The sequence below is a fragment of the Festucalex cinctus genome, chromosome 15 (assembly GCF_051991245.1).
Source record: "Festucalex cinctus isolate MCC-2025b chromosome 15, RoL_Fcin_1.0, whole genome shotgun sequence".
In the NCBI taxonomy this organism is placed as follows: Eukaryota; Metazoa; Chordata; class Actinopteri; order Syngnathiformes; family Syngnathidae; genus Festucalex; species Festucalex cinctus.
Window position 1 is genome coordinate 9,489,676 of NC_135425.1, and position 23,896 is coordinate 9,513,571.

At 37.6% G+C, this 23,896-nt stretch overlaps 1 protein-coding gene across 1 annotated transcript; it reads left to right on the forward strand.

The window, feature by feature from the left end:
• Nucleotides 1-508: 508 nt before the first annotated feature.
• Nucleotides 509-23,384, forward strand: slc71a2a (solute carrier family 71 member 2a). The gene is made up of 12 exons (XM_077497177.1): nucleotides 509-814; nucleotides 6,483-6,581; nucleotides 8,427-8,489; nucleotides 8,595-8,722; nucleotides 10,675-10,789; nucleotides 12,938-13,156; nucleotides 13,278-13,391; nucleotides 16,346-16,417; nucleotides 17,698-17,810; nucleotides 17,944-18,041; nucleotides 19,635-19,792; nucleotides 19,859-23,384. Exons 1-12 carry the CDS (start codon nucleotides 743-745, stop codon nucleotides 20,129-20,131), a joined length of 1,524 nt encoding a protein of 507 aa, XP_077353303.1. The 5' UTR covers nucleotides 509-742; the 3' UTR covers nucleotides 20,132-23,384.
• Nucleotides 23,385-23,896: the final 512 nt, after the last annotated feature.

Sequence of the window (23,896 nt, forward strand, 5' to 3'; positions counted from 1 at the left end):
ATCTTTCGTTATTTTGTCACACACGCGCGCCCACGCACGCACACACACACTCTATCAGGCACGCGACCACAGCCATTTACACGTGATCAGATTAAAGCCAGCCAGTATGTCTCCGTCTGTTACTGCCCTACCAACCGGAAATTTTTTTTAATTTCAAAATAAAAGATATTCTATTTCAAATGCGCATGACACAATTCAGTGGTTCACGACATTTTCGTTTGAAGCTGGAAACTTAGCAAACAACATAAATTCAATTTTATAAGTTTAATTGGTTTATTGATCGAACAAAATACAGAAACAGATGGTTTCTGAAACTGAATGGTTAGTTAATTTTGTTTCCATGTTTAATCCTGTTAGATATGTAATAGTTTTACACAATTAGTAAAACAGGTATGTGAATAACTGCAATCAAATTCAGCAAAGTTGATAATGGTTTTCACTTTTGTGGCAAAACGAAAGGAAAACCAAACCGGAAGTCGTGTACTCCCCCTGTCTAACTTGTCTGTGTCCGTGAATGTACCATCCTCACCGTAGTGAACTGCTGAGTGCTGACTGATCTGATGGATAACTATTCGCACTGAGACGTTGTGCAGAGATTATCTCATTACTGTTTGTATTCTGCTATTAATCCATTCGCTCGCCTCCTCGGGGCTCTCGTTAAGGTAACATCCTGGAAGCACTCGGAGAACCGCGGATATCAACGCGGCAAGGATGCTTCGTCACCGGCGGCAGGTGTGAAGAGATGGCGGGGGAGCCGCAGGCGGGCACCGGCCGAGTGGTTCTTGTCAAGAAGATCATCATGAAGGACGGAACGGTGGGTAGATGAACCGCCATTTTTATGTTACTTTGCAACAACAAGCTGATCAATAATGTCTTTAAGTCACCCTGCACGTGTTAGATTGTAAATGTAATTATTTTGGCTAAAGCAGATCAACGTTTTAACGTTCACGTGTATCGATTTATTTGTGATTGAACGTTATGATATGAGTGAGACATTTGTTTTTTCACTGTGTAAAAAAAAAAAAAAAAAAAAAAAAAAAAAAAATCTGACCACTGTTGAGCATTCAATTTGAGTTTCTAATCGTGAGTTTGAATATAATATTAAATCAGGTAATATTATAGTGCGCGTTATTAAAAAAAAGAAAAAGAAAAAAAAAGCTTATAGATAGGCATATATTTGTTTGTATTGTAATCGATCAGTCGGCTGAGATCAGAGCAATGGTGATTTGCTCAGGATAGAGCCATTATCTGTTACATAACAGCAATGCCTCGAACACGCAGCGTTCAGTGGCAGCCTGCACACTGCACGGTCTGCACCCTCTGCATGCTCAAGCGTCCATTTTAGCATCTCCACTGAACTCAGCCTACCGCACTGGAATTTGTAAACACTGACACATCATTGCATACAGTAGCAAACGCTTTGTTGCTGCTTGAGAAATCTTTTTGTATTTGACTTTTCCCTTGAGTGATTGTACAAATGAATTTGTGTGGAGCTGGTTGGATAAGAAAATTATATAATCCATATCAATTACAAGGCCATAAGGTGACGAGTGGGTAGTCCATCCGCCCCACAGCTCTAAAGTTGGGTGTTAGAATCCGGGATCCGACCTTCTTGTGTGGACTTCGCCTATTGTTGCTTGCATGCTTGGATTTTCTCTGGATAATCCGGCTTGCATTTTCATTGAAGACAACATTTTTGTTTATGTGACAATGACACCAGTTTTAGGGACAGTATTATAAAATTAAGTGCCAATGTTTGAATCATTCCTGGCGTCCTTTAATAAAAATTACATGTTTATCAGAAGTGGATTTAAATGTTTTTCCGGGCACTGTACGTCACTAGCAATGAAAGGTAATAGATACATTATTTGTAAGCAAATAGTTTTTTTGACCAATTAAGGAAACACAATTTCTTGCAGCACATCTTATGATCTCTCACAGTATACTAACGGTTGGGAATAACTGTTGTAATGGACTTGTAATTTAACATTTAATGAGGTTTTGCATTTAAAAAATAAATAAATAAATAAATAAAATAAAAAAAAATCTCAGAACCAGCCAAAGAATTGCCTAGTGCAAGTGTGCCCTAACAGTATTATAATATTTTCACTACCTAAGTAGTTTTATTTCAAGACTGTACTTTTGCATTCATGTAACATAATCAAAAAAAGGCAGCGGAAAAGACACTGACCGAACACTAACCCCCACCCCCACCCCCCATTTTTGTAATTTTATTTATACTCTAGGCGTGTGCTCAAAAAATAGATACGGAAATATATCGTTGTGGGGCTCTTTAAAATACACATAGCGATACGGAGGTGTATAATAATAAAGTAATAGGAATTCTAGCATTAATATTAGATAAATGTAATAGTGGATGTTGCACCTTCATTCATAATGTTTCTGTAAGCTTCTCCTTGCTGTGCATTGTGCACACATTTTGCCCAGGCACGGCGCTGGCGGTGATGGGGAAACCATTTTTGCTTTCTAGCATAATAATAATATCATTTGGGTATACATATGTTTTGATAGAAATATATGTAAGTAATGCAAAATATCAGGATACATATCGCCTTGAAGGACATGTATTGGGATACATATCGTATCGTGAGGTTGTTGCCAATGCCCAGCCCTTTTATGCTCCCAACATAAAAATCCTCAAAAACCCAAAGAAAAAGCAAAAACACTCGCAGGTAATTATTTTATTCTGAATTGAAAGCTTGGGCCATATACTGACATCCCACATTCTAATGTTTATCTAATGTTTGTTTGTCCAACCTTTTTGGTGTATGACCATTGAGGTATTATAAGAGTCTGGTCAATCAGCTCTTTATTTGTTACCCATTTGCATTTGCTAAGAGCATAAATGTATGGTATAGTCCAAGGTTGCCCAAACTTTTCCATTTGAGGGCCACATACAGAAAATCAGAAGAACGCAAGGGCCACATAATGTTATGAAGAGAAATTGTGTTTCGTCCTAAAAATTGTACAAATAATTTATTTGTGCTTTTGCATATTTAGAAAAATGCTACAGTATATAAACCAATTTATTTGTAATATGGTAGTCGGGTTATTATAGTTTTAGAATTTTTCATTTTAGTTAGTTGTTTTTTTAAAAAATCAGTTTTCAGTGTGGTTCTGTTCATTTTTATTAATTTAGTTTTTTTTTTTAGTTAATTTTAGTTTAGTGTGTTAGTTTCAGTATTAGTATTAGTTTTTTTTTTTTTAAACGTGTATTACTTGTGTGCAATATGTAAAAAACACCATGGGAGCAATGTCATCTGAAGGTGCGTTTCTATTGGTTGCTGCTAGATGACGTCACTTCTGCGTGACATACAGTCAAATGTAATTTTTCCAGTTTATATCAAAATAAATCTACTAAAAATCACATTTAAAATCATCCCCAAAGGCTCATGCATTAAATTAATTACCAAAGACTAAAACGAAGGACATGTTTGCTATAATTATAGTTAGTTTTAGTTAGTTCTGTAACCATAAAATGTAGTTTCAGTTAGTTTTCGTTTTTTAAAAAGCATTTTTATTTTTATTTTATATCGGGAACAATATTGTTTTTTGAATTTTATTTTCAGTTTTTTCATTAGTTTTAGTTAACTAAAATAACCTTTAATGGCACGTGTTTTTCGATACCATCCCTTCTTACTCTGACCATCTCCAAACATTTTTGTTTTGTTTATTTTATTTGAAAAGAGTCAAATGCCATTTTTTAGCATATGTCGCGGGCCACTGAAAAATGGACGGCGGGCCGCAAATGGCCCCCGGGCCGTCGTTTGGACAACCCTGGTTTAGTCTATTGTATTGCCAGCAACCTCACGATACAAAGCATATCGTGATACAGGTGTAACGAATACGATACAATTGGCGTTGCAATACATGGCCTTCAAGGCGACACTTATCCCTATTTCTTACATAACAAACAGTAAGCTGGACGACAAAAAAAGTTTTCTTCCACTGTTAGCAGCGCTTCCGATTTACCGCCAGCGTCATGCCTGCTTGAAATGTGTGTGCACTGCACGGCAAGGAGCAGCTTTGAGAGACATGCCGAGAAACTTTATGAATGAATGTGCAATATTGATTCTGATGCCTTTGTATCGATAGATGTATTGTAAAGAGGCCCACAACGATATATTGCCGTATCTTTTTTTTTTTTTTTTTTCAGCACAACCCTAGTATCTATTCAAGCCAAGTATGTAAATCAATTTGGATTTGTTTCCATAGCAACATACTGTACTGTACTGGATGCCATCATCATTGTGTGAATCATCACTGGGTGACTAAAGTCACACTAGTGACATCAAACGTACAAAGGATCTATAAAAAAAGGAATCCTGTTTAATATCACCAGGTTATCTTGCTGCAGTTGCTTAAATTTAAACATACTTTTAATAAAAGAAAATGGCTTTAAAGACTTGCAGGTAATTTGAAAAAATAGATTTGAATGCAAGAAGTAGAGACATGTGTTCTGAACATAATGAAAGAGGTCTTTCACTATCCTGGACTATATATCGCACCAGAAATGAATCTCACCTGCTGGTGTAAAGGATTGAAGAGTAGCACAGAATATGGTTTGTCACAAAAGTTCAAGGACTGGCACCACTATGAGTATTCCTTTTAATGTAGACCAGATGCTCAACCAGCAAGTCAAGTCTAGTCATCTTTATTGTGAGTAATTTCATAATTTATCCCTCAATTTATGTTAAAAGCATTCTACATGCATTCAAATCTTAGCATTTAGCTAATAGCATTCAGCTTTCAGCATTCTCATGCAATTTCTCCAGAAATTGCACTTAGTCTAGTTTATATAGCGCTTTCAAACAGCCTTAGCTGTCACAAATCGCTTCACAGAAACACAACAAAACAAACATAAAACATTAACAGCAATACAACAATACAATCAACAAAAGATCCTGTGGTCTTTTGTTAGAGTATGAGAGGAGGCAAGAGCTTGTGGTAGGACAACGCGGGGATACATCACGATGACGACGCACCTGCTCACGATGCTCTCAGCATCCTGGGCAAGAAGAACAGAAGAGTTCTGAGTGATCCCCCCACTATGCCAAGCTCAAGGGAGTCATCAAGGGGACCTGATTTTAAGATGTGTCATCAAAATGGCCGTGATGGTTGCTGTGGAGTATCCTGGAAGAAATCCTGGACTGTATGAATTAGAGATGGGTTGAAAAGAGCTTATATAGTTGCAGGGTATTTAGTTTGTAGCTAAGTTTGGGTTTTAAATATTTTATGGCACTAGTCATGGAACTCTTCTGACATACCTCATCTAACTCATTATCCAAGAATTCTAAATGTACTTTATTGTCACCTCCTTTTAATCATGAGAAACTGTGTTACTAGGTCCTCCTGATTGCTGCTCTAATTTAGTAGAGGTTACTCCATTTTAATAGGGCAAACCAGCACCCTTTCACTGTTTGATTATAAAACAATAGTAATACCATTATCATACTTTACAATAACAGCAATATTATCACTTTAATATATTTGTTATTCGCAGGGGTATCGAGACCGGGCCGGCCCGCGAAAAGTGAAAATCCGTGTCTATTTTTTTTAAAACCATAAAATTCTTCTTCTTCAAAAAAAAAAAAAAGGTTGATAAACAACTATTACCCTGCGATTGCCTGGCAACCAGCTACCCAAAGCCAGCTGAGATAGGCTCCAGCACCCCCCGCGACCGCTGTGAGGAATAAGCGGTCAAGAAAATGGATGGATGGATGGATGGATAAACAATTAAAACCCGGGGAGATGGGGGTTATAAAATCTCCATACAAAAAATGCATTTTTTTTTTAATATTAAAAATTAATGATAAAAAAAATTATAAGACCTACATTTCTATAAAGTTGGCCCCCAAATTATGTGCCATCCACAATAGTCTTATGACCACCAGGATTGAACCATTTTGAAAAATAAACTAATTGCATTTTTTTTCTTTCTCTGTAACAATTTGGCCAAAAATATCTTTACAATAATAACCTTTTTATTTGACCATTTATGATGGAAAGGACTCCGGTTCGAATTTCCCGCCATCTGCAGATGTGACGTCATTTGCTTATTGTGTACGTGAAGAGTGGTGTGTGCAGTTTGGGCTCCAGGTGGAGGAGTGGAACCGTCACTTTCCTTCGGTGCCGGTTGGCGTGGGTTTGCGGCTCCGCCTGGGAGACCATGTGTGGCTTACATGATGTAAGCTTGTGTGAGTGAGTGAGTGATTTGTGTGCAGTTTAATTTTTCGTCAGCAGGTGGCAGTAGTGATTCAAATGTCAATTTTCTGCGTCCAGTAGCTTTAAATTGTGATTGTGGGGGAAAGACCCAAATGCACGATTCACAGTTTTGTTTTGTTTTTCTTTTAAGTTATACAACTTGTCAGAAAGTATGATAATCAACTCAGTTGACAGAATTGTATTGTATGCCCCATGTAACTATAGTAGTGATTTTAATGTGTACTGTGTGTAATTAGCTTCAACAGGGTATAGGCCGACCCAGTGTGTACCATGCCGTTGTGGTCATCTTCCTGGAGTTCTTCGCCTGGGGTTTGCTGACCACACCCATGCTCACGGTGAGTAACAGCGTTGTGTCTGCGGGAAATTGAAAGACATGATTAAAGATTTGTCACATCATCAACACTTCACAGTGACAGCAGCATCTGTGGCCCAGTTTATTAACTGCTGTCGAGAACAGTTCACTTTAGAGTAGGTCACAGTATGAGTTCTCAGAGCCATTTGAACCTTGATGGCTAAAGTGTTGATGAAATGATTTTAAATGATGAGATTGGAGCTTTTTTTTTTTTAGTGCTTTTATTTTAGTACCTATGAAATAACTTAATGTCATACTTTTTTTTTTTTTTAACTGTTATACAGTATGCATAAACCTCACATTCAGTGCAAAATCATATGTAAACATACTTAACTGGATGTGGCGAAGTATAGCAATCTTGAAAACATCTTGGGATTAAGATTGAACCATGATTTACCATTAACTCATTTGCTCCCAATAACGTGTAAATACATTTTTTTTATGTTGTAAGTGTCCCAAAGGCGTATTTACACGTTTTTTATTTTTTTATTTTTTAATGCTATAGCATACAGAAGGCTTTGATGCAGCCTCTCAACTGCAAAGACCGGTTGCAGAAATGGTAGTTATTACACAAACGGCCAGCAGGTGGCAGCAGAGCAAAGGAGATCAACCAGGGCCATCTAGAAAAAAAGCTAAATTACTTACGATTTTAAATAGATTTGTGAAAATTGATGAAACTGCAAAACGGAAACAGATAGAATCATACTTTTTTTCCTGATGAAAGAAGAGACTTTAATCTTTCTTTTGGTAGGTTCCATGCTTTTATAGCAATTGAACACAATATTCTGTGGGACTTGAAAAATCAGTCAAAATCCAGTAAAACAGCCGGGAGCGAACGGGATTGTTTCTGTGAAAATGGCTGGGAGTGAATGAGTCAACACTATTTTCAGAGTATAATTTGCAGATTTTATGGCTAATGCTAAGGCCACAATCAATATGGCCGATGTGTTGACAAATTACAGTAGATGGTCATCCTGCTTAGGGCGGTGTTTATGTATACATTTGTAAGCATTTTACAGCCCTGTTGTGCAGATGCTGTGCGCTGAGGGCCCCACCTCACTACTAGTGGTAAAATGGTGACGCATACAGGAGCAGAACTGCATTTTTATTTTGCTGCAGGTGGATGATTTAGGTGCATATGTTTATTTCATAAATATGATGAAAACTCAAATAAACATTGAGTATTTCATTTTCTAAAGTTGTAGTGTTTTTTTTCTAAAGTTAATGTTTTGTTGAATGCTGAAATAATCATTTAACTCATTTGCTGCTAATAACGTGTAAATACGTTTTTTTTTATGTTTTAAGTGTCCCAAAGACGTATTTATACTTTTTTTCCTTTTTTTCTTTTTTATGCTAGAACAGAAAGCTTTGATGCAGCCTCTCAACTGCAAAGAACGGTTGCAGAAATGGTAGTTATTACACAAACGGCCAGCAGGTGGCAGCAGAGGAGATCAACCAGGGCCATCAAGAAAAAAAGCTTAATTACTCACAAGTTTAAATAGATTTGTGAAAACTGATGAAACTTAGCTCTCTTCTAATGCTAATTGCTGCAAAATGGAAACAGATAGAAACATACTTTTTTTTTCCTGATGAAAGAAGAAACTAATCTTTCTTTTGATAGGTTCCATGCTTTTATAGCAATTCAACACAATATTCTGTGGGCCTTGCAAAATCAGTCAACATTTAGTAAAACAGCGAGGAGCAAACGGGATCGCTTCTGTGAAAATGGCTGGGAGTCAATGAGTTAAAAAAGATAGTACACAGGAAAAGAAAAACGATTTTCATTTTTTAGTTCAAAAGGGTTTATCTTCATTGTCTTTCTGTGTAGGTGTTACATGAAACATTTCCACAGCACACGTTCCTTATGAATGGACTCATTCAAGGCGTGAAGGTAAAAATGTGTTTTAAAAATGTTATGCTATTCAACACTCAATAAATATCAATTAGTGAGTTCTGAATGTTATGAAAATCACTGGCTTTTCCTCTTCCTGTCAAGGGTCTTTTGTCGTTCATGTCTGCCCCTCTGATTGGGGCGTTGTCAGACGTGTGGGGGAGACGTTCATTCCTGTTGGTCACTGTCTTCTTTACCTGCGCTCCAATCCCCCTCATGAGACTCAGCCCCTGGTAGGTCATGGTGTGGTCTTTTTCCATAATAACAACTACCGATAATCTATTACTGTTTTGTTTGAATTTACACTGAATATTTTGTATGCTGTACCGTATATAGTAGGGGTCTGCAAGTAGGGCTCTTTAGTTCTTCTTTTGCGGCTCCCTTTGGATGTATTTTTTTAAACATATATTTACATGAACATGTAACATGACTACCAGGGGAAAAAAATATTGTCCAATCATGTTTATTTTGATATTCCCCAATCTTTGTGAAGTAACTGGAATAATGCAAAAGAAATTTTTGAAAAAAACAAAGGTTTTATTTTTAAGCTATGATGTGTCCACTACAGAGGACACTTTTTAAAACTTAAATGCTAGGCTCAAATACAGTTAAAATAATTCAAAACAATACTTTGTGTTCTTAAGAGTATTATAGAAAAAAACATTTAAAGCCTAAATTTGTTGAATAAAAAGTGTTATACACTTACTTTTCCTCTTCCCTAAAAAGTGCTTGCACTAAGGGAAGCCATTTTCTTTTATGATGCAATCAAAGGTATCAAACCCCCACCCCTACACATTTGGTATAATTGGAAAGCTCTGAATGTCCTCTATAGATCACAAAATGAGTGAATTAAATCATATGCACTGGTTGGGAGATATTCAGGTTTAAAAAGGTCCACTACAGAGGACAAATTTGAATTGCTGGTAGTCAGCATGATATAGATCAAATATTATTTAAATAAATTATGATTTGGATTTAAAAAAAAAAAAAAAAAAAAAAGGATAATTAAATATTAAAAAAAATGTCAGTCCAAATGTCTAAGTTGTCAGAAAAAGAGAGATGGAAGGTAGATGAAAAAGTTTTAAAAAATGTCCAAAAAGTGATCATTAAATGTCCAAAAATGGACGATGGAAAGCAGAAAATTACAATAAAATGTCCATGAAATTGCCGAAAATGTCAGAGAATTGAATTTGAAACGTTCAAAAAGTAACTAAATCCAAAAACAAAAGAAGAACTCCCCAAAATTAATATAAACCATACACAAAATTGCCAAAACAGCCAGAAGATTTATTTTAAAAAAGGCAGAAAAGAAAATGTTAAAAAAAAAGGTAACCATATTATGTCCAAAAACAAAAGAAGGAATCCCCCAAATTACCATAAAATGTCCAGAAAATTGCCAAAGATGTCAGAAAATTGATAGAGAAAAGGCAGAAAAATGTCAAACTATAGCCATATGTCAAAAAAAAGGAACAAGCGAGGCAGAAAATGACCATAAAATGTCCATAATAACATTGCCAAGAATATCAGAAATTTTAAAGAAAGGTATGAAAATTAAGTCTGAATAAAATGTAAAAATTAAACTAAATCCAAAACGGAACATGAAGGGTAAATGAAAATGAACTTCAAACTTGGATGCCGCATATTTTTCTGTTTTTGTGCAGCTCTAATTAGCTCTTGCCCCTTCAGTTGACACTAACTCTCACATCGTTTCATTCATCACAATGTTCAGTTTTGCGGCCGCAGACAGATTTTTGAACATTTAGTACGTCAGATTTATGATGTGTTTTTTATAGCTCCTGTGTTATGTGTTTGTTTGTGTTAAGCAATCAATAAGCATTAGCATAAACATTGCTAATTCCATAACCACAAGAACATGGCCAATTTATCATCGCTTCCATTAAGAGTATCTGCATATTAGCCACTATTCCTTCAAGACTTTCAAGTCCGTCTTACACTCTGATGAGCATCAATTATTCTTTACTCAACTGGTCAGATGACAGTTCATACAAGTGATGAAAAAGCTAAAAAAAAAATAAGAAGAAGAAGAAAAAAATGAAAAAGCAATGCTCTAGAAGAAGAAGTGAAAATCTCAAAATTGATATTTCTATTAGCCTTTTTCACAAATATATCTGTGACATAACGTAACCGCATCATTAAAAGAATTTTTTTCCCCGTCCTTTCACAGGTGGTACTTCGCCATGATCTCCATGTCAGGAGCGTTCTCTGTCACCTTCTCGGTCATCTTTGCCTATGTTGCAGATGTGACAGATGAAAGAGAGAGGAGTACAGCTTATGGTCTGGTAAGTACTAGAATGTCATTGTTTTTGAATTACTTTTTTCATCCACGAACTGGTGGCATTTATAGAAAAATGCACCGTACCAAAACAAAAACAACAGGTTGCAATTCATGTTTAGCGCATAATCTTTAAGGCCCATGAGAGCACAAGGACACTCATTTAAATTCGATTGATGCGTTATAGTAATGGGTCGATGGGGACGGGTCTCGAATAAGCTTCAGCTTCTACCCGTCAGCCCTTCTTTCGGATGTCAATGTTGCAAATGATGTGATGTGATTGATGTAAACTGTAATGTGTCCGAAAGGAAAAAATGAATAAACTAAAAAACTAAAATTAAAAGTCAGCACACCCTTGACTTTTGTTAAAATATGCAGTGTGAATGATTCATTGCTGCAATTTGTCATTCCTTTAAATGGCAGTCGGTGAGTCACCGCAACATCATGATTTTGGTTATCTGGCTGCTTGTGGACCTGGCATGTGCAATTAGAAGAACTCTTCATTTAAATGCAATGATTCTAGTGATTTTTTCCCCCCCCTCATTAATCGGACCGATACCTTGAAATAAGGCAGAGTATCGGCCTAATATCACTACCTGGTCTTGATAATCACCCATCCCTAGCAAATACTGTATTATGTGTATGTGGTATTGTGTATGTATTAGGGATGTAACGATAATGGAGATTTTGTGATATCGTGATATTAAAAATGCTACAATATATCGTCGTCGTCATGTCACGATATTAAGAGCAGCACGTGTTAAAAAAAAAGTTAGGTTGATTTCCATTTGTGCAGTTCTAGTACCCTCTGGTGGCTAGTATTTTTTAGTGCAGTTTAATTTTCACATGTTTTGTCCCTTCTATGTTTAAATTCCACACTAATAGTCAGATGAAGGGGAACGTAATAAGCTTGTGAACCGAGTCAATATGTGGAGGAACTCAATATGTGCATGCATTAGCAAATATTAAGTGTTATTACAAATTGTAGGTTGTTTACATGTATTGCTGTCATGTACAGAAGCACAATATTGTGTTTTAGTATGAGCTCTTTTTTTTTTTTTTTTTTACAATAATGTGACCTTTTTACTATCACTGCTTCAAACATCAAAGCATATTTTGTATCGCCAGCCTCCCCAGAATATCGTGATTCGTGATGATTATCGTATTGCGACCATATTGTGATGTTTGGATATTGTTACAACCCTCGTATGTATTAATCCTCAGTGGCTTTTAGTGCACGACAACAACTAGTTGCTAATGGGGAGGCAGAGCTATTGTATCAAGAGAGTAGCTCGATAAATGAAACAAGTCCATCAAATTAATAATTTTAAATTGTCTTCTATTTCTGAATGTGGCTTTGGTAAGTGAGGGAAAACTAATAAAGGAGAAAAAAGGCAGGCCTGGGCAGGATTTTGAACAATATTTTGGCCCATACTGTAAAAGTTGAGTGGCGCAAATCAGTGCAAATACTGTAAATTCTCACCACTCAAACTCCTGTTGTGGGGGGCCCAAAAACGAGTACACACCCGACTTAATAGTTCGCATGAAGTTCTGATGGTGTTGTGCAAAGAAAAATTAAAGAAAAATAAAAAGTGAAATTAATTGTCCCAAACCGATAGTTCCTTGTTCGGCATGGTATTTGTGGTAGTCTATATTGCACTCATCACTGATTATATTTAAAAAAAAAAAAAAAAAAAAAAAAAAAAAAACGTATTTCTTAAATCTACCATATAATGGCTTTTGGGTAGCATCCATTTTGACAAAAAAACAAAAAAAAAACAAAAACAAAACAAAAACAACTGATACATAGATAATAGATTGAGTAGCCATGACTTGTGGTATAGTTGAAGTCGTCATACTGAGGAAGGGAATCTTAAAATTAAAAAGTGCAGCTATTGGACTTTATTAGCCACTAAAATATTTTGAAAGCTCCCACTGTAGTCCAATATTCAACACTCAAAATTGCGACATAATAATACATTATAATGGAGCAGTTTTACATCTTCAGTTTCAACTAAATGACCTGAGATACTACTGGTCTGGATTAACAATGGAAAGCAACAAAGTCTTTGCTGATGTGCAATACAGTAAACTTGTGATGCTACTTGGAACGTTCCGTCAACATTCCATTCCTGCTATCCTCCATTCGTTCCAGGTGTCTGCTACATTCGCAGCTAGCCTGGTGACCAGCCCGGCAATCGGGGCGTATTTGTCGGCATGGTATGGAGACAACCTGGTTGTTCTGGTGGCTACACTGATCGCCCTCGTCGACATTTGTTTCATCCTGCTTGCTGTGCCTGAGTCTCTGCCGGACAAGATGAGGCTCAACACCTGGGGAGCGCCCATATCTTGGGAACAAGCTGACCCCTTCTCTGTAAGTACTGTAGCTAAAAGTCTCAATTTTAACTAAACTATCAAAAGTGTACCTCATCACAGGCATCCACCTTTCTCACTTTAGAAGAGTATTGCAATACTTTTTTCTGTCTCTCTTTCAGTCTCTGAGGAAAGTGGGTCAGGACCCCACAGTCCTACTCATTTGTATCACGGTGTTCCTCTCGTACTTACCAGAGGCTGGACAGTACTCCAGCTTCTTCCTCTACCTACGACAGGTAAGACACACGCACACTCACAACATATGTGTTGTTTGAAGATACACTACCTTCTATAGGTGTGTGTGACATAGACAAAGATTTAGATCCTGAAATGGGTAATTTTATATTTCAATGTAGTATTTTCCCTTAAAATTGCTTGAAATTTATGGCATATATTCAAGGATCTTTCATTTGAAAAACAAAACCAAATGTTATAGAGGTCACACAATTACAATAATAATAATAATAATACTAATAATAATAATAATAATAATAATAATAGGGCAGAACAGTGGTTAAGCACATCCGCCTCCCAGTACTGAGGACTCGGGTTCGAGTCCAGTCTCCGGCCTTCCTGGGTGGAGTTTGCATGTTCTCCCCGTGTCCGTGTGGGTCTTCTCCGGGTACTCCGGTCTCCTCCCACATTCCAAAGACATGCATAGCAGGTTGATTGGGCACTCTGAATTGTCCCTAGGTGTGCTTGTGTGTGTTGTTCGCCTGCGTGTGCCCTGCGATTGGCTGGCAACCAGTCCAGGGTGTATCCTGCCTTCTGCCCAAAGCCAGCTGAGGCTTCAGCACCCACTGCGACCCTTGTGAGGAATAAGCGGTCAAGAAAATGGATGGATGGATGGATGGATAACAAAAATAAAATATAATCCAAACATCCAGTGGCCCAATATATATAACATATTATCTGGCAGTACAGCATTTTAAGGAATGCAGTAACACACAGATTATCAGGTGCAGCCTCTTCGGTAGGTCCAGGGGCTTCCTCCATTGTAGATGGGAAAATTGAGTATATAGAGTAACAGTGATAAAATGAAGAGATATTACCTGTGATGTCATGGGTGTGGCTTGTTCTAATGTACGGGTAAGCACAACAAAAGGTAGCTGGCGGAGCGAGTAAAAGTTGGCCGGATGTTTACTGGGCAGGGGTGTATTTCACATAGCAGGTTGAACAAACTGTGAGATTAACCCTGAACAACGAGTTGACATACCCTCAGATAGGAAACCCTGCGTTTTCAGTTCCAACACAGCTGATTCCAATGAGTTATATCAACACTGAGTAGTTGCACCTGGAGTTACTGCCAGATTTAAAACTTGAGTCACCATGGCAACGGGGACACCGAACGCGGCGCCGCCCTCTGCTTCCACCTTTTTTTATTGTTTTTTTTTTTTTTAATTTATTTATTTTTATTTTTTTTACCCCTCTAAACCGAAAGTGTTAATGCGATCATATGGCGAATTTGAACATGTCTTTAGAAAGAAAGTGCAACACCGCAGCAGAACGTTACTGCTTGGGTCAATGTGTAAATTTATGTGTTATTCTTTGCAATCCCAATAATACGACAGGAGAAACCTGTTGAGTGATAGCTCATTAATTCATTTAATTTCAGTGCAATCCTGCGGGGGAGAAGTGCACTTGACTTAATATTAATTATTAAAAAGTTAGATGAAATATAAAAACAATCAAAGGGGTATAAGAAAAAAAACGGAGCACAACATATAGGTCTTTATGCTGCGATCTGAGTGCATATTACTACGGCTGGTAATGTTGCAAATTTAAGGACGGAGTAAGTTGTGTGTATATATTTATATATATATATATACGATGGACTGTGATGTGAAACGGTACTGCTCAAAAAGATAACTGTCCAGAAATGCCAGCATATCTATGCGCGGTCTGATAACAATCTCGCGACGAATATTTAATTCCCTGCGCAATAAAGCGGCACCTTTATCAATAGGGTCATTGTCTAAAGGACATGCCATGTTCGTGACAAAAGTGGACTCTACAGGCGTATTTACGCAAAAAGTCACCGCCACCGACTGAATGAATGAGGAAATGAATTGTCGTGTGTGGCTGAAAGGAGGCAGGAAAAGAGACAGGGAAAAACCTGTGAAAAACGTGCTACCAAGCAGGTTAGGTTCATGGACAATGTTACTATGGTAACTGACGGAGAGCTTAAATGACCTCTTTTTATGACACAGTCTACCATCTTATCCTCTGGTTTCAGTTACCTCCCTTTCTGAAACGGAAAACGCAGAGTTTCCCCACATTTCAGGGTTTCTTGACTCAGTGTTCTCACTAAACCTGCTTTGTGAAATAAACCCCAGGTTGGGGACCGTCCACAAATGACACACAATAGGGTGACGCACAGCCAAGGAGAAAAGCAGAGCGTGAAATGTGCTCAACACACGTCAAGTGAGACTGCTGGGCACCACAGGTGTCCCAGTCTCACTCAGCCAGGGACATGACACCCTCAAGAGGATTTCAGAGGTCATGACAAGGCCTCAGTAGAAATTGTTACAATTATGCTTGATAGGCGTGGGCACCGATACGTGTGTACACGATATGAACAAAAGTATTGAGAGACACCGCTCAATCAGATTATTATTTATTTTATTTTTATTTTTTTTACTAAGAATGAGACTACAACTACTTCCTAATGAATATGAATGTGTTTATTTTATACTGAATTTTTTCATTAACTCACTTCCATTAATCCTTGCCTTTATACCCTTTAAATGGTACCCAACACAATTATTTTTCCAAAAAATAAAATGTGTTGTAAATTATAAATTAAATCTTTAGATGCTCTTAATGTTTGTACATGTCAGTTGTAGAATTGATTGCTGTTAAATGTGTTGTCAAACTCTACATCAATATTTATGATGTTGATATTTGTGTGTTTTCACATCACCAGTTTTACTATGAAATGTTATGTTATACTGACCTGTAATGACCTCAACAGATAATTATTCAAGTTGACTTGGATCATCAAATGACAGTTTTACATTAAATATCAAGGGGACTGAATGTAGTTTCCTTCTTAGATAATTTAATGCAATACTTAACCCAATTATTAACTTGAAAGGAAAAAACGTTTTGGGGAAGTAAATAAATTTTTGCCTTTGCAAATATTTCATCAACATGTTTAATCATATTCTCTTTTGCAATATCCCTGCAGGTCGTCAATTTCTCCTCTACAACAATTGCTGTTTTTATTGGAGTTGTAGGAATTCTGTCCATTGTTGCACAGGTAACAAACACTCAAGAAGATATCTGCATTACAGTTCATGAAGTGAAATCAGTATGGTGCTACCAGTTAGTTGATTATTGCAATAATTATTAATGAGCAACTTTAAAATTGAAGAATGTGAATCTGTGTGATTGGTATGGGCCGAGCTCACTCATGGATAATTGATAATGGAATCGGCAGTATAAAACCCTGATTGGAACCCCACTATAAATAAAGAAAACATATTATGAGTAGTGGTGCTACAATTATGTGATTAATCAAATTTATTGATCATTATATATGACAATCAATTTATCATCACAATACTTTTTTTTTAGTTTAAAATTGTCCAAATGCTCATAATTTCAGTTTCTCAATAGTAATAAATAGTCATATCTGATTGGACTGCTTATCTTTGTGTTTAATCAAACAAACAATATTTTTTGGCATATTTTCTGACATTTTACAAACTAAACCAGTGTCATATTTTGGTTCTGTGGGGGTGGGATTTTGTTTTCTTTTGGTGTTTTTGGTTATTTGTCATTATTCCTTGTCTCTTCCCTTGTCTCATTATGTCTAACCACGTCCACCTGAGTGTGTCTTCCTCCCCAGTGTGTTGACCAATCAGCTCCCCAAGCCTCTTGTATCTTGCCCAGGTGTCTTATCTCGTTGCCATGTGTATTTAGTTACCCTGCTTTCTTTCAGTTTTTGTTGAGTCATTGTTGTTGTCCAGTCATCCCATGTTGTCCATGCCATGCCTTGTTGCTCTCGTGTTTTCGTCACTATAGTTTGTTTTTGACCTTGTTAATTTGTATTTTTGTATAGTACATTGTTTACCTTTTTTTCTTAATTAATCCCCTTTTTTACTTGCATCCCTGCCTTACCCTGTTTTTGTTGCCCCTTGCATTTGGGTTCTGCCTCCGACACCCCCCAAACATGACAACCAGTAACTGAATCCTAATTAAATTATGTTTGTGCACTGCCAATTTTGAATAATGTTGTTTTTGAATAAGGGATGGAAATTGTTTTTAAACAGATTAATCGATTACTGTACCCTTGTGAGGAATAAGCGGTAAAGAAAATGGATGGATGGATGTACTTAAAAAAAAAAAAAAAATCTCGAGTTGTAGCCCTAATTATGAGAAAACGCAACTAGTGTCATGCAACACATTAATATTCTATTTTGTTGGTAGTGGTGGTGGTAGTAGTGCAGTCAAGCAGAATTGTTTTATGCAGCTTGTTCTGAACCTCATTCAAAATGCATCTTAACCTAAACTCGTCTCACTGTTTTTCCATTTTAGACTCTTGTCCTGACACTGCTAATGAGGACTCTGGGTAATAAAAACACTGTTCTGTTGGGTCTGGGCTTCCAGATTCTTCAGCTGGCCTGGTATGGCTTTGGATCAGAGCCTTGGTAAGATGTCTTATTCGTCTTTTTTTTTTTTTTTTTTTTTTTTATTGTATGAACTGTATCTCCACTGTTCAGAATGTTCCCCCACCCGAACACATCATCACGTTTTGTATTATGCATGTGTTTGTGTGAACAGGATGATGTGGGCAGCTGGTGCTGTCGCAGCCATGTCCTCCATAACCTTCCCTGCCGTCTCGGCTCTGGTGTCGCAGTCTGCTGATCCTGATAAACAAGGTGACAAAAGACTTTCTCCCCTTTTCTGCTGTGACGTCATCTCCCTCACAACAATCAGTCACTTTGCCAGTAGTAAGACTGGTAATTGGACTTGGTCTGGAATGTGTTAGTCTCCTCCAGGGGTGTCAAAGGTACGGCCTGCGGGCCGCATCAGGCCCGCAAAGGGGTTTAACCCGGCCCCGCGAGATGATTTTTTAAAGTAAAAAAATTATTTGTAATGTCGGATCAATTAATCAGCTGGCCACAATCGAAACATATAGATTTATAATTTCACAAGCAGATGAGCAATGCAACTTGTACGGGGAATCGTCCTGGATGTCTATTTATTTATTAATTAATTTATTTATTTATTTAAAATAGTCCGACAGAAACATGTTAAATACGACATAAATCAATTACTGGTAACACTCTAGATATGACAGGGATTAACATCCTTATAACTCATTTGCTCCCCAAAACATATAAATATGTTCTATTTTAAATATTAAGTGTTCCAAAGACATATTTATACGTTTTGTTTTTTAATGATAGAGCATACAGAAAAGGCTTTGATGCAGCCTCAGTCTGAACATAAGAGAACTGTTGAAGCAATGATAGTTATTAGAAAAGCGGCCAGAAGGTGGCAGCAGAGTATAAGAGATTAACCAGGGCCCTGTTGCAACAACAACAGCTGTTTCCCCCACAGTTTTAAATGGATTTGTGAATTAAAAAAAAAACGTAGCTATATTCTAATGCTAATTGCTGCAAAATGGAAACTGATAGAAGTCTGCTCTTTTTTTTCCAAATGAAATAGGAGACGCTAATCTTTCTTTTGGTATGTTAGCAGGGCGGCATTTCACAGCGGCTACTCGTTGCAAACTCTAATTAGACTGCATGCATCGAAAAACATGGGAGAAAAAGACAAGAGGTGTTTTCTGCTCAGGGCACCTATACTGCATCAGGCACACCTGTGTGCAGGAGAGCCTCTTTATTAAACTGAACACGCCCACTCCACAGGTGGTTTCAATCAGGACAGATTGCATCAAAAGGTAGATCAATTGCATCAAAACACATTTGTAAATAAACAAATACATGACATGCCATCAATAATTGAGAGCATCACTCAACATTGTAGGTTCCATGTTTTTATAACAATAGAACACAAAATTCTGTGGGCCTTGCAAAAGTCAGTCAAAATCCAGGAAAACAGCCGGGAGCGAAGGTGGTTGCTTCAGTGAAGATGGCAACGAGTGAATGCGTTAACTGCGCTACACAATGCATTCTGGGTACAATATACTGTATATGAGAAAACAGGTAGATTTAGCACGTCCAGAACACATACAGGCAAAGTGTTGCCACGTTACATTTGGATTCATGTTATTTTTTGGAACAGTATGATTACAGTTGAACTCTGTAATTTAGGGATAGCCCACAAATAGTGAAAATCTGTGTATAATTGACGGCAAAATTTATATACCATTATTTTACCGATCCGGCCCACTTGGTAATATATTTTCCTCCATGTGGCCCCTGAGCTAATATGAGTTTGACACCCCTGGTCTACTCTATTCTAAGTCGATTGATCTGTTGACCTGAATTTGTCTGTCCCCACAGGTGTGGCTCAAGGAATGATAACAGGCATCAGAGGTCTGTGTAATGGTTTAGGCCCAGCTCTGTATGGGTTTATCTTTTTTCTCTTCAATGTGGAGCTCAACACCATGGACCCCATCCATGGAGACTTTGACCCCCTGCCGCTTCACAGTCCCACTGAGGTGCATACACAAAAAATTTAAAGACACCCAATAGGATAAATATTAATTGCTCTTCTGTTTCTTTAGCAAACACTCATCCCTGGCCCCCCTTTCCTTTTGGGGGCATGCACCGTGGTTGTGGCCTTCCTCGTTGCTCTCTTCATCCCAGAGAAAGCGTCCTCCGCCTCGTCATCTTCTCAGCTGCCTCTCGGTGACAAGCCCCGCCCAGCGAGCAAAGAGTCGCTGTCCTCGCTGGCCGGCATCCATATTAACACACCTCTCCCAGGCAGCGACGAAGAAACTCCTCCCACCACCAGTGATGAGGACTTTGAGCCTCTGCTGCAGGACAGTATCGTTTGATGGACCAGTGGAAGGACCACGACGTGTGGGACTAACATTGTCGTTTGATTGATTGGTATTTTGTTTCAAAGAAGAGCACATTTCCATTGCTGCTGGGTGAGTAAAATGACAGTAGCTTGATTGTCTGAAGTTTGTGATTGACGGCAAGACGCTCCAATCACATTGATGCTTTGCCAGAGGGCGGGACAAGCACTTTACTGGACTGACCAGCCGAGCCAGCAGTAAACCAACTGCTAACTGCTAACCAACTGTTAAACCAAACAGTGGCAGGCGCAAAGTGCGCCAACTGTGAAGCTAGTGTTTAACTGAATAAAGATAAGCATTTGGTCGGTAAAATGAAGTCGTGAGCAACACTGACCATGCTAATATTGACACCAGCTTTTGATTTGATTGAAAGGGGAAACAGTTACGTTTCTAGTGATTAACAAGCTCAACTGAAAGACAACATCTTAAAGGTGGAATTGCTGTCTTTATGCTTAAAGTGTTAAGATTTTTTTTTAATAATTATCATATTCAGCTGTATCATTTTAAAGCTGAATTGTACTGTTAAGTTTTTTTTAAATGGGTACCATATAATTGAAACATGTCTGCAACATTTACAGCTGATGAAGCATCAGTGTTGATTTGTAAATTTCTACTTGGTGAGCAAGAATAAGATATGCAAAGCTATAATCTACTGGAAGATGAATGAGCCACAGAATAGTAAATGTCCGGCATCAATCCATCCATTCATCTTAGCAGCATTCTAAGTAGTGAAGCCCACACTTGACTTCTCCCCAGCCACTTCATTCGTGCTCTTCAAGGACAGCCGAGAGACATGATCTCGCCGCCGTGTCTTGTTTCCCCCGGGGTCCTCCTCCTTTTGGTGGGATGTGTGTAACTGGCTATACCTCATGGGGAGGCATCTTCCTAACCAGATGTCTGAACCACTACATCTGGCTCCTCTCAACTCTGAGCCTTCAAAATGGAGGCACAGAACATAGCCATGGACTCAATCAAACATGATCAAAGTCCCATCAGAAACACGTGTTTCCCCTTACCCTGTCAAGGAAAAGGCCAATTTTGTCAGTCATTACTGCAGGTGGCGAATCCAGTAACTAAGATTTACACTAGGAAGAGAGTAAAATAAACATTTGGAAAAATATAAAACTCTCTCAAGGGTTAAGGTTCGAACTCACGACCTTCAACTTGGGAGACTGCCACACTACCACCTGAGCTATGCCTCCTTACAGTTTGCTTTTCTGCAAGAGATCAAAGATCGTTTTTGGTCTATTGGAGCTAGGAAGATTCCGTGCAATCATGGAATCAGCTGCAGCTGACATGCAAGATATACTAGTAGAGAGTAGGAGCTGCGTGGCTCAGAGAGAAGGTCAGCTGACTCCCAAGATGAAGGTCGTGAGTTTGTTCCTACCTTGAGTCACTTTTATTTTTTTCCCCATTCTTTATTTTACTTTCTTCTAAGTGTAAATATTACTCTAAAACTGAGTCTACTATCTAAATAGGGTCAAATTGACTCTACAGAATTTACTGTGTGCTGAAGGAGAATTGATCAACTTGGCATTTCAAATCGTGCAGTTAGGATGCTGACTCCAATCACTCAGCTCTATGTTTACAGAGCACTTTAGAACAACTGCTGCTGTTTTCTGAAGATGGAACCCAGGGGCAGCAGATACAATGAAAAACAGCAGAGGCCCCAGTATTGAACCCTGTGGAACACCATTTGTTCCGTTATACATGTGAATTCATATTGCACATATTCATCAAACCACTTTCTTTTTTTTTTTTTGCTCAACATAGTTAGTATGAAGTATGACAATAATAAAGAAATCACACGACGTGCCATCACAACAGTCAACGACTACTGAGCGCACCAAATTTAGTGCAACACAAATAGGTGTCTTAACCTTCGCTGAATCCCTGACCCAGGTTAAGAATTACTGCCCAACGCCAAACACACGTTTTTGGAATTTGTGAAGAAGCCAGCATTAAATTACTGTTTATCTTTGGAAAATATTGAAAAGCTAAATAAGCTTTAATTTGGGTAATTCAGTCCGTTTCCATGTTCATTACACTACCTCGGATGACACTCAACCTACTTACGTATCTATTAAATTAGTTTTATAATATATTTAAAGTCGCAGTTGTGAAAGTACGTCTGAGTACTGGTATTTAAAAGACCATAATTGTGGCATACATTCTGGTGCTAATTCAACAGTGGATGACATATTCTGAACATGATATTCTTACAATATACTGTATTACCGTCATGTTACAAATGTGTATTCTCAACACCAATTTCGGTATCATCGCTGGATGTGCTCATACTTTCTCCCTCACCAGTGTTCTACTATCTACATACTGTATACAGTATATAAAAATCTGCTTCACACAGAAGCAATCTATTTGTCACTTTATTAAGATGCAACTTTGTGCATCTCATGACCCAAAATTCTTCAATTATTACAATGCAATGTACTTACAGTATGTTTGTACTTGATGAAAGCTTTAGAAAGAAGATTGAGGAAGGAATGTCCAAGAGTTTAACTGTAGATAAGTGGCACATTGTACATAAGTGTTTGCTTTATGACCTAATGTGAATGATGATGTGGTTAAATGGTTATTTTGAAGATTTTGTGTTCTGTGGAACTCATTGGCACAATAAGAACTGGGACTAAACGCAGGCACAAACACTGAAATGTTAATAATACTACAGGAAATCCATAATCTGATGTTTGGATTTTTAATGAAGAAAGTGAAATTTATTTGTGTGCTTTGCCCCCCCAGAAGTCATTGGGTCAATGAAATTCATGGCTTATACTCTACAGTCATGTTATCATCATCAATATTACGTTCTTGTGAAAACCTCCCTTTGAAAGAACATCACAACATTTGTAATAAACTGCCACCAAAACAACACCCTCACCGCTGACATTTTCTTATATCATTTAGTGTGGCATCTAAAAAAAAAAACAAGACAACTGTTCATGTTTTGTCTCAAAATGATCCAAACCCATATCAGCAGTATAGATGCAAATGTACACAGTGTCATTTGATTGTTAGCCACTTTAATGAGAGTTCTATGGCGGTGAAAGTATCTCAGCACTGTAAATACTGTCCATGGATTTAAATGTTTGTGATGAAACTAACTGTACATGGAATTAACTGTAAATAAATAAAATGTCTGTTCTGACTGTGTTCAGGCATATTGTTGATCAGTAGAAATTAAAACGAAACATAACTTGACACATCCTAACTATGTCCCTCTCAATTTCTTTTGTGTTTTTGCTCTTGTGCTATTAAAAATGTAATTGTTTCTTCAAAGGATTTCTATTCACCAATTCACACATGCATAAAGTGGTGAGGGATCCGATTTTGGCCACCTTGGTTTCACTGAAAATTCTAGTTTCTTTTCTTATTCATTATTTAGTTATGTATATTTATATTTCTTTATCTAGGGAAAACAATCCATTTGTGCCTTGCTTGCAGGTGCATAGGCATATGTCGATCAGTGTACGATTTTGTGCCGATAATTAACTTTGGTTGTCACTCTCTCAAGTAATACTAAGATTAAGACCTTGAATAATGCATTATTATCATTTTAAGCACTCTTATTTTACTTCTAGATATCTTGCATTATGGGACTACTGTAATATAAAGGGCATTATCACCTAAAAAGAAATTGAGCTAATTTATAAATGTATCTGCGTTAAATGACGACCTCTACTGGGCAACGTGCAGTACTATTGATAAACCTCGTGTAACTGG